Source organism: Rhinopithecus bieti, unplaced genomic scaffold (genome assembly GCF_001698545.2).
Source record: "Rhinopithecus bieti isolate Rb0 unplaced genomic scaffold, ASM169854v2 scaffold_62788, whole genome shotgun sequence".
In the NCBI taxonomy this organism is placed as follows: domain Eukaryota; kingdom Metazoa; phylum Chordata; class Mammalia; order Primates; family Cercopithecidae; genus Rhinopithecus; species Rhinopithecus bieti.
The window spans coordinates 770,496-787,479 of NW_016823884.1; the positions used below are offsets into that span (position 1 = coordinate 770,496).

Consider the following 16,984-nt stretch of genomic DNA (forward strand, 5'->3'; position numbering starts at 1 on the left):
CACAAATACACATATGTAACAAACCTGCACGTTATGCACATGTACCGTAGAACTTAAAGTATAATAAAAAAGTGGAAAAAAATAAAAAATAAAAAATAAATAAATAAAATAAAATAAATTTTTTAAAATAAAAGAAAACATTGTTCAGCATTACTGTTTTTCCCAATATACAGTTCTATTCCAGAAAACCTGTATCGTTAGATTCGGCAAACATTCGCTACATTGTCACAAGCCCATCGTTATTTGTTCTCGTGGGCTGTAACTCCTCATTTTCTGTAATCTCAAATCGTCCTCTTTTAAATCACATAAAATATCTTGTCCTATATGGTGCGTTTTTCCAATCCCCACAGATAATTTTTTTTTTTTTACAAAAATTTCTTGTTTCCTATTATTACCTTTTTAATTAGATTTACCTCATACCAGCCTATATTTTGCTCATATGCTAAATGTTTTACTTTGTTTCCTAATTGTAAGCCATTTTTAGCGAAATTGGAGACGTTTACATATCCCTGTCTTTAAAAGATCTGTCATGCCCAAAACAAAACACAACATAGTGAAACAACAACGAAGCAAGACCAAAGCAAGGGTGCTGACAGTTGGATTAATATAAATGAAGACATTCACACATACAAATTCAGTTTTTTATGCTACTGCAGGATAAAACCTGTTCCATCCACATGCCCATGGGGTTTCTGCAAAAGCTGGTTGTATTTTGACTACAAAGAATATGTGAATATATTCCAAACAGAAAAAAAATGTGCAAGATTACCTTATTTGATTACAACACAAAAATATAATAAAGTAAGAGTTAATAATGAATTGGTAAAGAAACCTTACAATTTTAAACGCAGTACTTGGAAGTTAAAAAAATAAACTCTCTGGAAGATTAAAAAATAAGTATTCTAAATAACTTTGGGTAAATAAAATAAAATTACAATAAAACTACATAGTAGCAAAGATTATTGCAATGAGAAAACTAAATTTTAAACCTCATCAAGTATTGCCTGAACTTTTTCCTAAAAAATACTTCACGTGGACCGGGAGCAGTGGCTCACGCCTGTAATCCCAGCATTTTGGGAGGCCGGGGCGGGCGGATCAAGAGGTCAGGAGTCTGAGACCAGCCTGACCAACATAGTGAAACCACGTCTCTACTAAAAAAATACAAAAAAAATTAGCCGGGCGTGGTGGCAGGCGCCTATAGTCCCAGCAACTCGGGAGGCTGAAGCAGGACAATGGCTTGAACCCAGGAGGCGGAGCTTGTACTCCGTTTCAAAAAAAAAAAAAAAAAAAAAAACCTTTATGTGGAAGATATAGTGGCTTAGCACACTCAATATCTATCAACTTCCAATTGGGGGATTTTTCTTGATGACAGAAACTAGAAAGCTAAAATCTACTTTTCCATGACTTCCTTGCCCCTAAATTTTTAGGTGTGAAATTGATTTGGCTAACAGATGCGTTCTTATGAGTTCCAGAACAATACCACCCAATTGAAATATAGTGCAAGCCACCTATGCAATTTTAAATCTTCTAGTGGTCACATTACAAAAGGTAAAAAGAAAACAGACACAATTAATTTTAAGAATGCATTCTATTTTACCCAATATATTTAATATTGAATACGTTTTAAAATATTTTCATTTCATTATGTCAATAATTAATTACTTTCTTTCTTTTTCCCCATTATGTCTTTGAAATCTTGTGTGTATTTTAAACTTACAGCATGTCTCCATTTGAATTAGTCATATTTCCAGTGCTCAGTAGCCACATGTGGTTAGTGGCTGCTGTGTTGGGCAGCAGAGGTCTAGAAGATGAAAGTCAAAGAGGCATTTTCCTGGTGCTGAGGCAGTTTCTCAGGGTAGAAACTATTTCTGCAGCAGTACTTTAGAGATCCATCAGAGGAAGATGTGAAGGTAATAACAACTTCCTGATTTTCTGCATCAAAGCTAAAGGGGTGTGTTCTTGAAGTCAGCCTTTCCAGTGATAGCTTAATTCTTCCTTCTCTGAATCTATCCAATGGGTACCTCCCTTTGCAGGCCAGATTTGTGATCTTATTCTGGGGTCATTCTTGAATCAGAATCAATTCTATTTCTCCAGGCCTTCCAACGTCTTCCTAAGCATACAATTCCATCACATTTCCTTCTGCTTAAAATAAAAGTTTTTGCTTCCTGAAATTGAACTCCAAATGTATACTACATCATCATAAATCTGCTCATTTCTGAAGAAATGGAAATAAAAGAACTGAAAACTTAAGATGTTAAAAAATTTCAATAAAATGGACATAAAATTAAAAAGAATTAACGAAGAAATAGATAAATTAACTAGAAAAGAACACTTTTGACTAGTTTAATAAAGTAAAATAGGAAATTTATAAAACTGGGAACGAAAAAGGCATGAGATGTACAAAAACAGAGAAATGATAAAACACCGTACATGTAAGTATTTACAAATTTGAAAACATTGATAAAACAAATGAAATGGGGTCCATACTTTTCTAAGAAAAATAAAATTTACAAATTTGATTCAAGACATGGGGAAAACCTGAACATCCAAGAAAGAACCAAGCATCTCAGATGGCAAAGCATCATCTTTCTAAAAAAGAACTTCCACTGGTGGAAAAATCACTCTTCTTAATCCCTGTACAAAATGAAAAAATCTGAAAAAATTAAAAAATAGTCAGCTGAGATAAGAGTGTTTAAATTGTTTAGATTCCATATTATTAGCCTTGACACTTAGCACACTCAGCACTCGGAAATATTTATCCAAGGTAGCAAATAAAACCGTAATTTTAAGTGATAAAAAGTATGATCCAAACAATCAAAAAAAAAAAAAGGCTGAACATTTTATTTTTCTCATAGCAGTTTAATACTTATGAGCAAACATTGTTTGACAGGCTAATAGAAGCAAAATATTTTCTCCAACTTACTGGCATGGTCAAATTGAGTACAGCTTTCAATTTAGCTAATCAACAAAGTAGATGATGAAATTACTCAAGAAGGGAGATTGGATATCTAGCATGTGATTTATGTAGTAAAATGTTTACTAACTATAATTATGAAGGAAGTAATACAGAGAGTCTATTCTACCTAGTGCTGTGTTCATCAAAGAATGAATTAAAACAGACACAGAAAACATCAAAATTAAAAGATACTTTTCCTTTTACTCTTCATTTTACGGTGATGAAGCCATTTTGGATTTCCATGGCACTCAAATAATCAGCTGCTAGGTGACTATTTCTATGTTACAAAAGGGTACTTTCCTTTAGGTTAGAAACCATGTCCTTTTTATTTTATTCCTTGGAGTACATAACAAAGTGCTGGTTGACTTGAGTTGGAAATAAAATAAACCTGAATTTACTTCACAGTATTGGTTTACTTTATGGGTTAGGTTCTTCATAGAGCAGTAAAATAACTACAGGAACGAATTATGCCATATAATCTTTGAATAGCATTAAACCTGTTATCAATTTCTCTCTGCATAATAGAGAGCTTGCAAGTAACCAATTCTGTTTCAGGCATAAGATGACTTAATAAACATGAGAAATAGACAATACAATGCCATTGCTCAGTTGTCCCTCATAATTATATAAAAGAAAGTATCTTTATCCATCTCCTTTTATATGTGGAGACATAGCTAAGTAATGCTGCTCCCTATGGCAGGCTGCAATGAGTCTCAAAGTTTCTAATATTCACGTACAATATAAAGAGCTTGTGATGAATGAAGACTCAGTCGTCTAGCTCAGATTCTGACTCGTAAACTTAAAGGAAAAAAATGGAGTCTAAAACCAAAGAAAATGAAAATAGCTAAGATTTTTATTGGCTACCTGCCACTCTTGCAGATCTACAAGGTATTAACAGGATTTCAATCATCTTACAAATGAGGGAGTTGAACAAGATCATTTTAATTGCTATGATTCCGATGATCCATGCTAAAAAATTATTAAAAGAGTCAAATAACGAATGTTTTTAAATTTAACATAACTTTTGATTCTATGTCCCCTCATTGCATACGTTGTGTTTAGTTGAATTATATTGGGAGATTCACTGAAATTACTTTTCAAAATTACTAATTACAAAATTGGAAACTAGCTCAGTACTGCCAAATATTATAAAGAAAACAAATGCAAATCTCTACTGTTTCTTATAAGATTCTTACTTAGCTTAAAACGAATTTTAAAAAATTTTAGGATGATAGATCCAAAAGAATATCTCTAGAAGTATTTAGACTAGATTCCTTACCAAAAAATAACTAAAAAGAAAGGAAAGAAAGGAGGGAGGGAAGGAAGGAGAAAGGGAGAAAAGAAGAAAGATAATCAAAGCAGGCAAGTCATAATATGGCCACATTTAATCAATACATTTTGTATTCTATTGATTGACTAAATGATAAAATATTTTATCATTAAGTTGGTAGAGTTTATCTAATAGAATCTTTAGGAATTAATGAAATCCCCATGTTCAAATCTCCCATACTGAAATCTAAGAAAAATTACGTTTCCAGTAATAACTACATACCTACATACATATACATATCTATTTTTACTTAGTTATGTAATTATATCAGAACATTATAAATATATTGTGTCATATGTGTATGTGAGTATAAAATATTACTGCTGTGTATAAATATCTATAGGCATGCTTCCCAAAAAGTGATCACTGGAACAGAAATTTTAAGAGATTGTCAAAAAGTTTGAGATTCAATTAAATTAAATACATTTAATATATATAACACATATTAAATATAAAATATATATCTTATACATATTAAATATATAATGTATATCTTATGTATATTAAATATATATATCTAACAAATTTCCAGTACAAGGTTTATGTGATTAAGAAATCTACCTTTTTTCTGGAAAATCTTTGAACTCATGGTTTTGGAACACTGTTAAATGTGATAGCACTAAAGAATAGGTATGAAGTGTTCCAGTTTTTCTAAATGAAGATAACATTTATAATTTCCATAGCAACTGTGGTTCGGAAACATTGAAAAACTATTTTTAAGTGTTTAAGTGTAAAATCCATTTTCAATGAGTATTATTTATACCAAATGTCCTGGTGCACAATGCATTAATATGTTCACTGTTATTAACAATAAAAGAAGAGAAAATGCAGAAAGTTGAAAGTCTAGGTAAATTTGGGGAAAAATATATGATTAGTATCCAAGGTATATTTTCCACATTTACCTTACAGATTAAGTGAGGCTAAAATAAGGCAGAAAAGGATGAACAGAATTTAGAGAGCATCAAAGAAGGCAGAAAGATATTTACTGCTGCTTCTTTCATTCTCCCTCATTCTCTTTAGTCTCTATTTAGGTCCAAGTCATGTAGCACCTGCTATATAAATCCTTCCCTCATTTCCTAAAGTGAAAATGATCTTTCTTTCTTCTCTTTCTTACTCTCTCTCTCTCTCTCTCTCCCTTTCCCTCTCCCTCTCTCTTTTTTTTTTTGAGGCAGAGTTTCACTCTTGTCGTCCAGGCTGGAGTGAAATGGTGCAATCTTGGCTCACCGCAACCTCCTCTTCCTGGGTTCAAGTGATTCTCCTGCCTCAGCCTCCCAAGTAACTGGGATTGCAAGCATGAGCCACCACGCCCGGCCGACAATGATCTTTTTCATAGAACATATAGAGTTCTTCATTTGTTCCTCGTGTCAGGTATTTACCACATTCTGTGAAGTTATATCTGTCATCCGCCCATTAGATTGTATGTTCAGTTTGGGTGGTGGTCTTGTGTCATTTATCTTTCTGTGCCTATATTTTATTGTTAATAAATACATTTTGCCTTTAAGCAACTAGGCATCTTTATAAAAGTTATAGCTATTGCAAGGAAAGTTTTCAGAATGAGCAGTGTACCAGGTACTATGCTATACATGCTTTGGGAGTTAAAGTCAGGACTTGTCTCATTTAACCTTATGTACTTATTTTATGTCGAAATCCACTTGTTTTATATCTTATTTTCAGTGAATAATACTATGCTTTTAGGATTAATCAAAATATAGTATAATTGAGCCATTCTAAAATTTGAGCATATAATTTGTAAAATGTTTGCTGAAAATCATATGTGTGATAACAGTCTACTTTCACTTATTTGTAATATATAGTTCAGACACATTTTTTTTTACCCTTGAGACTCATCTCATATTTTCATTGGACTTTTCACCCTTTTTTATTTTTACTAACTTTAGAGTAGTAATTGAAAGTACTGAAATAATAATTGAAGGTACTGAAATAGTAATTGAAGTACTGAAATAGTAATTGAAGGACTGAAATAAAATTTCTAGAGATTTTGAGGAAAAAATTTAAAGGTATTTAAGAAAATAGTTTCACCCTCTCAAACTCGAAAAAAGCGCTGTGATCTGAAAAACACAGAAGTATTGTATGAGCCTAGCTGAGGGGTTTTTCTTTCTCTGCAGCTCCTATAGAAACTCAGACTGGGCAAGGAAATTTATGTTGGCTGACAACTTCTGGTTCTCACTAGAGGTCGCAGGATGTCAAAAAACTGACCAGCCAACAAGGACACAGCTGCCAACCTTAGTCTACATAAAGCATCCTTTTTGTACATCTGGGTAATGCCTCGACAGCGTGCCAATTAGAACACCATACTCTAAAACACATTAGGGCCAATTAATGTCCTGACTCCTGAACGGTTTCTTTGAAATTCAGAGTTTCAGTGCCATGCAGCCTTTGAAGGCCTAGTAGAAAAACAGGATCTGAAGGATTGTTATAACATTCTCCAGAGCAAATGCTTCAATCTAGTTAAGGTTATCTGATGACTTAATTATTATCATGTTCTCTCCCTTTTTAGGGAGTGTTAGACACATTTAATTAGCATCACTATCAATGTTATAAGTTCAACACTTACAAAATCAATAAATACTTCTTTGAGCGTTCTAATCATTTTGCTTGAAGAAGAGACAATATTGTCCTGTCCTTCACACACTTAGGTTCCATATGCAAATGTTAGTATTCTTTTGGTAATCTTAATTTTCAAGATTCATTTTAGACAGGACTTTTAATATTCAAACTTTAATGTGGAGCTCATGCTTTTAGTTTTTTGCTCATCGTATTAATTGGAACATTAATAAAATATTGCTTAAAACACATAAAAATCCCTCACAATTGTGATATAGAAGTATAAATTATAAATATGGAAGTTGACATGATAAATTATAAAAGTACAAAGTAATTTTCAACAGAGAAATCACTTTGAAAACTTACCCTGAGTGACATAGTTAAATAATTAATCTTATGAAAATGTATATTATAAAATTGAGGAAAAAACAGATTTTAACCTTTGATAGAAATTCAAAAACCATAGGGAATCTTATAGTTCCAAAATATAACCATTACTTTAGCCTATAGTGCTTGATATCTGAAAGAAGAAGTAACTAATTTTGCAATAAAATAAATTCTGTTTCATTAAATTAAAGTGTATCATCCCATTGTTCACTTTGATGTGTATTATTTTAGGAAACTATTTATTAGCAATGAGTCAGATACCGAGGTCAAAGCAGTAACTGTTGATTTAGATAGGAGTAATTTTAATTTAATTTAATTTAATAATTTAATTGGGGTGTTGGAAGAATCGAAGTTAGAAACTGATCTACTGTGTCATGCTTTTTATATAGTTAAGATCATTAACAGATATGTTTGCCAATTTTATGAAGTGCTTCTTATTTCATGATAATTTTATTTATTTTGCTGGGCATGTCCTGTGAAAGGAATCACTTATTTACTATATTAGAATAAAAATGGTTAATAAAAGGTCATACTACATATTGAATTAATTGCTCTAATAATTGCTTTCCTGTTTTACTAGTAATTAGGAGCAAACAGCTTCAGGTTCTCTGCATGTGGTCTCATGGTTTTAAAAGAGTAAGCCATAAACTTTGCACTGATTTTATAGTCAAACGCATGACAATTTCCATTTCTCATAGCAATTATTACTATAGAGCAAGAAAACAAAGGAGAACCAACTAATTTTACAGGTTTTCTAGAAATGTTTCAGTCTAATTCCTTGAAATTATTAAAGTGTTTTATTTTAAATGAGAGCTGTAATAAAAAATTATTCTAGTAAAGCATTTAATTACTTTTAATGTTGATGTTGGAAGCCAAATGAATGAGCAGACTTTTAAAATTTCTTCTAAAGAGCAGTGTACAAGAGAAAAAAAGATAGCAACGCTCTGCTTTTATGTTACAAGCAGAATACTTAATAGTGAGGTGTGAGATATGAGGCTCAGACTCACAGATGAACTGTGACCTCAACTCACAAGTGGTGGTGTTTTTAGAGGAGTGGTAATAATTTACAAAGCACCGGTATAACCTTCTCTTGAATACACGCGAACTAAAGTAGAAAGCTGAGGAAATTATTCAGATATGTCAGCACTTTCTTGCTAGGAAAAATTAAAACACCACACCCGTTTTCATCTGAAATAGCTAGATAATTGAGGATCAAAACCTTGTCTGAGTAATTAGCTCTTGATAACCCAGTCTCCTGTGTACCCTGGCAAAAGCACCGTGGATGTGCTAGTGATCTACTGACTTGTGAGACAGTAGGCATCCACTGTTAATATGGTTGACATCCCTGCCCCAACTGTGCTCCTCTCTGTTTGCAAGATCTCTTTCTTTTTCTCTCTCTCCCTCTTTTTTTTTTTTTGGTTGTCAGACCCAGAGTAAATATGAATGAACTCTTTCCCCAAGAGGTGAGGGAGAAGAAAGCTATGAAGGAAATTGTTCCCTCTGAGTTGTAGCCACTTCAGTGTCTCAGGCTTTTAGAGTTGGTGTTGTGAGCCTAGAGAAAACCATCTTCACCTATTTTTGGGACCATTAGTTAATGTCGTTAAAGTGCTTTGAAGATGAAAAGCAATAAATATATAAATAAACACACTTCAGATGTTTCATATTGATTAGAGTGGTTTTATAGTGCAAAACTATTGCTTTAGTGGTTGGAAAAGCCACCCAAAATGAGTTATAATGCTGGAAGATGAAGGCCAAGGTCATTAATTATTGCCACCTGAAAGCCCAGTGCAGCTTACAAAATAAATTTTGCTGGGTCCCGGAAGTAAGCACGGAGTATAATGGGGAGTTCAGAAATACAGAAAAACTAGTGTTCAAGTGCAGCTGCATATTATGAATAGAGTTAAATAAGTTATAAAATAACTTGGTGATTTTACAATGCATCATAAAAAATGAAATCACACAAGTTTTAAATTTATACCAATTATCCAACAACGCATTCAAGAGGTCAGTAAACAATATCAGCCTTTTCAGTTTAACTTATTTCAGCACACTGTGTTTTACTGATTATTAAGGTGTTTGTTCTCATAGATCCAGAACAAAATCTATTCTATCAACTTATTTTCACAAGGTTTATTTTTGTGAAGGTAAATTAATAAAGTTAGCAATAGAGTATTACTATTATTTGGACATTTAGTTATTTATGGGTGGGAATGGAAAGGAGAGATGGAATCCTCAAGTGAATGAGACCTGTTAGAAATTTAAACCTTCTACTTTCTTTACTGCTTTCTTCATCATCTTTTATTACCTGCAAAGGAAAAATCTTGCTTTTCTCAACTGTTTCATAAATACTTATTACAAATTTCCTTTCAGATTGGATTGCTGGTGCTCTAGAATTCCTTATCAGTGTGCAGAAGAAGAGGTGAGGACTTCATAGCTACAGGGTCCTGTCACGTGCCAGGCTGCATACGAAGTGATTTAAATACTTGATGTGTTTGCATTGCAAAATAACCATATGAGGTAAGCATTTTATTTTAAAGGTGAGGAAAATTGAGCTAAGAAAGGATAAGTGTCCAAGGACATCTAACAAGGAGAGCAACAAGGACTTAAACACGTTTTCCCATCCCAAACCCTGCTTTTATACTGAATGTATAGATTTTTAAAATTAATTTTCACTGGTATTCTAATGTTCAATGTTTCCAGTGATGGAATCTTTTAGAATACTACTAGATTATGAAATCTATGTAATTTTATTTTTGTCCATACAAAATCATTTTGCATCTTGCACATACAAAGTATTTTGTGGGATTTATTTATGGAAAAGATGTGGCTCCTATCCTCTATGAGATGGACAACTTGAATGCAAGGCAGAGTAGAGGGACTTCCTTGGACACTATCATCTGTGGAGTCAGGAAGGACAATGTAGCCAGGCTGGAAGGAAGAATGGGTTTTAGCTGGGGATGGAGGTCATTGGCCACTGTCATGCATAGAGTTCTCCATTGCCCAGCACCTGTTTAGCAGGATTAGTAGAACTACAGGCTCCCAAAGAGTGGCCAGCCAAAGGAGCCAGTGGAGGGTCGGGGTTATAAGGCGACCATACTATATCCATGAATCACTCACTCATTTCAACTCCCATTCCCCATCTTCAAAATAGCTTAAGACCCTAAAACCTTTGGCAAGTGATTGACCTGGATAATGTGCCTTAAGGAGTTGAGTGCATTCCTTTCTTCCAAGAAGCTGATAATACTCTGTTATTATAGTTTTAAAACTAAATTATTCTCATTGCGTTGGAAGTATATAATACGATGCATCAAAGGTTTCAGAGTCTGTTTTTTAATCACCTATGAAGCAAATAAAATAAAATACAAACTTCATTTTATAGGGAAATTGCTTAGGAAATCTTGGGAGACATATTTTATGCTCTTAATATAAAAATATGAAAACAGTACTGTATTAGCTAAATAAAGGGGACAGAAAATGGCCAGATGAGAGGCATTCTAATGTCGGTCACTATATCATTGGGGAATTTATAAAGAACACCATTAATGTTTATTTCAGTTTGAGGGATTTTGTATTATTAATGGATTTTTTCAAAGAAAATTGTCCTAGTTTTATTTTATCTGTAGCCAGATTTGTGTGTGTGTGTGTGTGTGTGTGTGTGTGCTGAATTTCTTGCCTGCCAGTGAAAAAAACTATGTATAGGTTTTGCCCGATCACTAGAAAAATACCAAATAATAATAATAACCAACTTTTTTTTAATGTTCCTAGCTTACATCTGCTAGGGAGTATATTGCATCTGTAATTTCTTCTAATTCTCAGTTTAACCCTATTAGGTATTTCATTTCTGTTTCAAAAACTGGGAGAGTGTAGCTAGGGAAGTAACTTGCTCAAGGCAAGATAGCTACTAAATGGGAAATTTCCATATTAAGTCTGTGTTTTCTGTGCCTGAGTTCTGTGCTCTTAACCAATTTGTTCATAGCTTCTCTCCAGCATCACTTTGAGTAAGTTATTCTGCATTAGGTCAAGTGAAGAAAGAGAAGCCTCTTAGAGGGACTGGAAATAATTTGATGTTTTAGAATTCACTTAAGATGATAATAATAACAAACAGTTACCAAAAGTTCTTATGTACTAGGAACTAGTATACATATAGTTTCTATATACGAGGACTATAAAACATATCACATATATTAATTCACTTATTCCTTGTAACAACTCTATGAAATATCACCATCCCTAAAATTATCTCTTTTTTATGAATGAGAAAATTGAGGACACTTGAGGTTACAAAAGCAGGTCCAAAGTCACCAAGGTAGGAAGTAGAGAGCTGGAAATTGCACTGAGGGACTGTTTTCAAGCTCCATACTCTTGTGCCTCCTTAACTAGGTGCTCAGGGGACAACAGTGAGGATTCAGTAAAGGAGCAGAAGTTACGTAATTGGAAACCTACTACTGGACTCAAGCCTTTGAGTCCCATTAGGTTGGAAATGGGAAGACCTCCTTCTTATTCCATTCCATTGCCCCCATTTCACTTTGGCCAAGCCGTTGCCCAAAGGAAGAAAGCAATTATTTCTGGATGTTATTAAGCAATTATATATGGTTTTTGAATACACAAGTCAGTGGATATTCTGAAGAGTGATACAGCAAGTAATGCCTAAAACAGCAAACAAATCCAAAGTGCCAACAATAAATACATGCAACTTCCCCATCCAGACTCAGACCTTTTGTATTGAAGGACTGGAAGTGAAAATGAGTGATAAACAGGTACAAGAAGGAAGCAACTGTGGGACAGGTGTGATGGAAGACGCAAATGGCAGGAACCCACAGGCAGTGTGGTGTAGCAGAGGACAGGAGCCGAACTAGGTCAGTGTTTATCAAACATTAGTCAACCTTCACCTGCTACCTTCATTACTGGCTTAATTTCACGAAGCAAGTGCCTTGTTTTTAAGCTTAAGCATGATTGTAAGAATTACATACGCAATGGCAAATTTAGTAACTATTTTTTTCTGATATATATACACATCCATACGTAGTTTATTACTACATTACCTAAAATGACTTCATGTACGTACTCTCAGCAGTTTAAGTACCACATTTTGGGACACTGAACTCTAGAATTGGGAGACGCCATGTAGAACTGAAGGAAAGCTCATGAAATAAAGCCATATGAGAGTCACATCAGAATGGGGTGAAAATAAGAGTTGAATGGTCTGGAGTAGCTAAAAGCCATAAAAACAAAGGGCATCTCTGTCCCCCACAGTGAGGGCCAGTGAGGGCATGGTAGAAAGACTAGTACAGTAAACTACTAAAGAATAACCAGAGATTCAGTTGAGGGGCCCCAACTCACATTAGGATCTGGAATCCATTGCAGAAGGAAAGCTCCCTTTATCCCCCAGGGTAGGTTTATGCCTTTTTCTTAACGAAACTTTCTTCCACACCTTTGTGAATGAAGCAAATATGGCCGTCTGCTTACTTTTTTCATCCTTTCTCAGATATTCTATTTGTTCTTTAGGAAATAGCAATAAAGGCAGATTTTGATTACTATAGGGTCATCCTAATTCTGAAGAGTTGGGAGCATTCATCAGTGGTGATGCATATGTTATACATATATATATATATATATATATATATATATGCAATATAAACACCATATAGTGCAAAATTTAAAAAGGAAACTGTGGAAGTCGAAGTCCATCAAGGCTCTAAGAATCATCTCTTCACTTAAAAGTATTTGACTGAGTTGCATATAGGTTCATTCAGAATAACAGCAGCATTAACACAAAGAAGGACTTTCAAAAAGTTTAAAGTAGTATGAAATTGCCAATATTTGCTGTTTGTGAGAAGGCAATCAATATACATGCTATTTGCTTAACAAGTTAACAGGTTTTAGGTCAGAGGAGGGAGTGAGACCAGAGGGAAGAGGAAAACTCACATTTTGTTTCATATATGTCTGAATTATTTTTTTTTCACAAGGGACAAAAGGGAAATATATTCAGTCATGTATTACTTGGTTTTACAACACAAAATGATCACATCTAGCTTTGCACAAATCTAGCTTAGAAAGTATACATACTTAATTGATATTTTCTACTAGGGAAATTTACTTTAATTGGTATTTCCAATGTGATATACCAATTGGCATAGAGCTTGCGTTTTGCAGCACTCTTGGGCAGCTTCATTCCCTGTTATCGCTGAGAGTGATGGGGTCCTGTTGCAGGTGGCAATGTTGATCAACAGCGCTTGCCAGCTAGAAGCCAGGGCAACATTAGCACATGGCTTACTAAGGAAATCAATTTCTCCTTTTTGTCTTCCTGAGGAGACTGAATTCACCTACTATGTGTCTGCAGCTATACTATGACAGAGCAATCAATCAACTTCTTGCTCACATACATATTCTTGCAAATTTATGTTTCTTTCATAGACAAGGAAAATCTATTTTTAGTTTGTAATCATAACAACTGCAGAGACAAAATCAGTTTAAAAAATGAATTTTCTTATTACAAACCTAGAGTTAGATGTAATATTAAAAATAAATCAGGGATTAAGCCTAGGTATCGTGATATAGGTATTCTCTGCAAGTATATTAGCTGTAAAGAAACATTCCTGTATTTTGACTTGAGGTTCTACTATGATAATCATTCTAACTCTCTGGACTACAAATTTATAAAATTATAAAACCAAGTAATGAAACACATGTAAAAAGTAATAGGTGCTATCATACATAATGAGGCTATTGTCCCTATACCGTACTTTTTTCCCCCAGAACAAATGTATAAAACATATTTATTCCTGCAAAGTAAGCAATGTTTAGGCAAACTGTAGGTAAAACCTCTTGCAAATTTACACATGATAAAGTAGTCTAAGGAGATGTTTGCAGGCATTTAGATTAACAAGGGACGTTTTTAAGGTTTTGGGGTAGGGAATGGGGACACTGTCAGCAGCTCAAGAGCAGGAATCCTCCAGATGACATTTGCATTCTCTGGGCTTTCAGATGGGCTAAGCAGGATTCATTCTTGTTGAGCTCTGCACTAGGGCAACACTATTATTAATTATGCAAACTTTTTTTTTGGATGGGTAAGAGAATTTGAGAATGACTCAGCAAGAGATTTCAAAATCAAACGGCTCTACCTGCTTATTGAACATGTTCTTTAAAAAATCTGGGCATTAGGAGTTTAAGATCTATGGAAGGGAAGCTCCATTATTGCAGTGACCTCTGAGAAAGACCCACTTTTGTAAAGAACATTTGGTCAGTTCAGTTCCACCTAGCCTTCCTATACTTTAAGTTGAAAATAGTTGGTACTTTTTCAAGATTGGCTTCTTACTTTTCTCTAACAAACATGCATAAAACCTAGTAAAATCTCCAAACCAAAGATGACTTTATCGTCAAAGGTGTGTGTGTGTTTGTGTGTGTGTGTGTGTGTGTACCTTCATACATTCCTCTAGATGATAACTTGGATACGGGGAACACTAGTCAAATAAGATGTAAGGTTTTTTTTTTTTTTTTTTTTTTTTCACAAGTCCTTGCTAAAGTGGCAGTTAAAGATTTAGTTGGAAAAGGAAAGCTCCCAGTCACTAGTGCCTTCGAAGCTTGTTGGGGGAGAAATCATCTCACCTATTTTGGAAACTACTTGCAGATGTGGGGAAACATCGGAATTGCTCACAACAGGGGTTTTGCAGAGATTTCCTCTGATTTTTTTCCTCCCCAATTTCCCACAACCTCTGTTTGTCTTGAGTCTGCTCGGCTGACATGTGGTTTACCTCGCTGACCCTCCTGCCAGGTTTTACACCCTCTCCTCTGAAGAAGTAAAACATTACTGAAGCCGAAGGATACTGAGCAACTCTGCTCATGGGCGCCAGAACTGTCACAGAAAATTTGCTTCCCGAGTATTCCATCCAACTTCCCTTCCTGCGCCCACGTGAGCCACAGCGCCAGCCCATCGGCAAGGTCTCAGCGTTTCCTGCTGCTGCAATCTGTAACTCGATTTTGGATTTTTTTTTTTTTTAATTGCAGTTCTGAGAATCTTAGTTCTTAGCAAAACTTTGTTGGTTAGGAGACTTTTACAGTAGTCTGTTTATTTTCTTACCAAAATCGTGAAGACTCGCACACTTTTCCTCCATTCCTGCCCTGCTCTAAGGTTAAACAGCAGCAAAGGAAAGAAATACACACTCGTTGTTTATTTGGGGGGAGGGGAAATATGGATTTGCAGCTAAGTTATCACGATCCTTCGCTCCACCCCCGGTCTGGCACTTTCAACTGACACGTACATCATCTATTAATTGTTGTTTACCGACTCAGATACATAATATATTCATTTTTATCTTTGGTAAAATATAAATGGAATTGTCAGCGCGCTCCTGTCTGTTTGTTTGTCTAAGGCTATCAAAAGAAGTCAAGAGAGGAGGCTGTGGCCCGGATCCTGACCCTGATTGTATGAATAAGTAAGCAGGATGCAAGTGATTGGGTTAGATGGTGCGAATATTTTTTTTTCAAGTTAGGAAGAGGGTAAAAAGACAGGCTGGCGGGGGGAAGGCAAACAGTGCATCCCCAAATCCTCACACTTTTGCTCTCTTGCAGTCAGTTGCTTTGCTGGCTTCTGCAGGCTTTTAAGGTCTCGCGGCGTAGAAATGCCTGGCCCCCACCCCCTTCCTCGGTCTCCCCTTTCAATTCAGATGTGCTGATGTGCAGACCGGATTCATCTTCTCGGAGAGGCGGCGGCGGCTTTGGGCTCAGGCGGCGGCGGCTCGCGCTTGGCGGCGGAGTCCTGGCAGCAGCGGGGACGCGGCGCGGGAGCCCGAGCACTGGTGGCAGCTGAACCCGCGGGGCGCTGCTGGCCGAGCCGCGGCCGCGGGAAGTTCGGCAGCCAGAAGAACGATCTGGCAGGCTACGAGCGCCAGCGCCGCCAGAGCCGAGTTTGCCTGCGCCCTCCCCGCCTCCGAATGCCGAGTTCCTTACCTGCCCTCCGCCCACCCGCGGGCCCCTAGCCAACTTCTCCCTGCGACTGGGGGTAACAGGCAGTGCTTGCCCTCTCTACTGTCCCGGCGGCATCCACATGTCTCCGGACACCTGAGCACCCCGGTCCCGCCGAGGAGCCTCCCGGTGGGGAGAAGAGCACCGGTGCCCCTAGCCCCGCACATCAGCGCGGACCGCGGCTGCCTAACCTCCGGGTCCCGTCCCCTCCTTTTCCTCCGGGGGAGGAGGATGGGGTTGGAAAAGCTTTCCCTGAGGATGCTCGTGTGGCTGGTGGCCTCGGGGATTGTTTTTTACGGGGAGCTATGGGTCTGCGCTGGCCTCGATTATGATTACACTTTTGATGGGAACGAAGAAGATAAAACAGAGACTATAGATTACAAGGACCCGTGTAAAGCCGGTAAGTGGCTCTCCAGGTTGGGACGGTGGCGCGCCGGGGGCCGCTGCGCTGGGTTTCCGATGGGTGGCGGTGGGAGCTCACCTGTTTCCTTCCCTCCCGCGTCAGCCCCTCCGCCGCCCCTCCTTCTCTCCCCCTCCTTTTTCTTCCCTTCCCCACCCGCAAGTGGCAGCCGCTGCGGCCCCAGTTGACGAGAGTTCTATGCTAGCGGGATCCGCTGCCAAGCTCCCATCTCCCAGTTTGGGAATAACGTCCTGGAGTTTCTGATCCCTCTCTCCTCCCCCAGCGAAATGAAACAAGTCGTAAATATAGCTGGCTGCTGTAGGTTTTAAATTCCAACACTCAGCGGGCTTTCTGCATCTGGAAGGGACACCGCCTTCTTCCCCCC

General features: G+C 36.6%; 1 protein-coding gene across 3 annotated transcripts in view; it reads left to right on the top strand.

Annotated features, from left to right (window-relative positions):
* Positions 1 to 15,769: 15,769 nt before the first annotated feature.
* The window catches only part of TLL1 (tolloid like 1), a 242,520-nt gene continuing 241,305 nt past the window's right edge, over positions 15,770 to 16,984 (top strand). For all 3 annotated transcript variants that reach the window (XM_017861965.1, XM_017861966.1, XM_017861968.1), the window contains exon 1: positions 15,770 to 16,599. In XM_017861965.1, the coding sequence (XP_017717454.1) occupies positions 16,431 to 16,599 (169 nt within the window). In that variant the 5' untranslated portion in view covers positions 15,770 to 16,430. The remainder of the gene's footprint in view (positions 16,600 to 16,984) is intronic.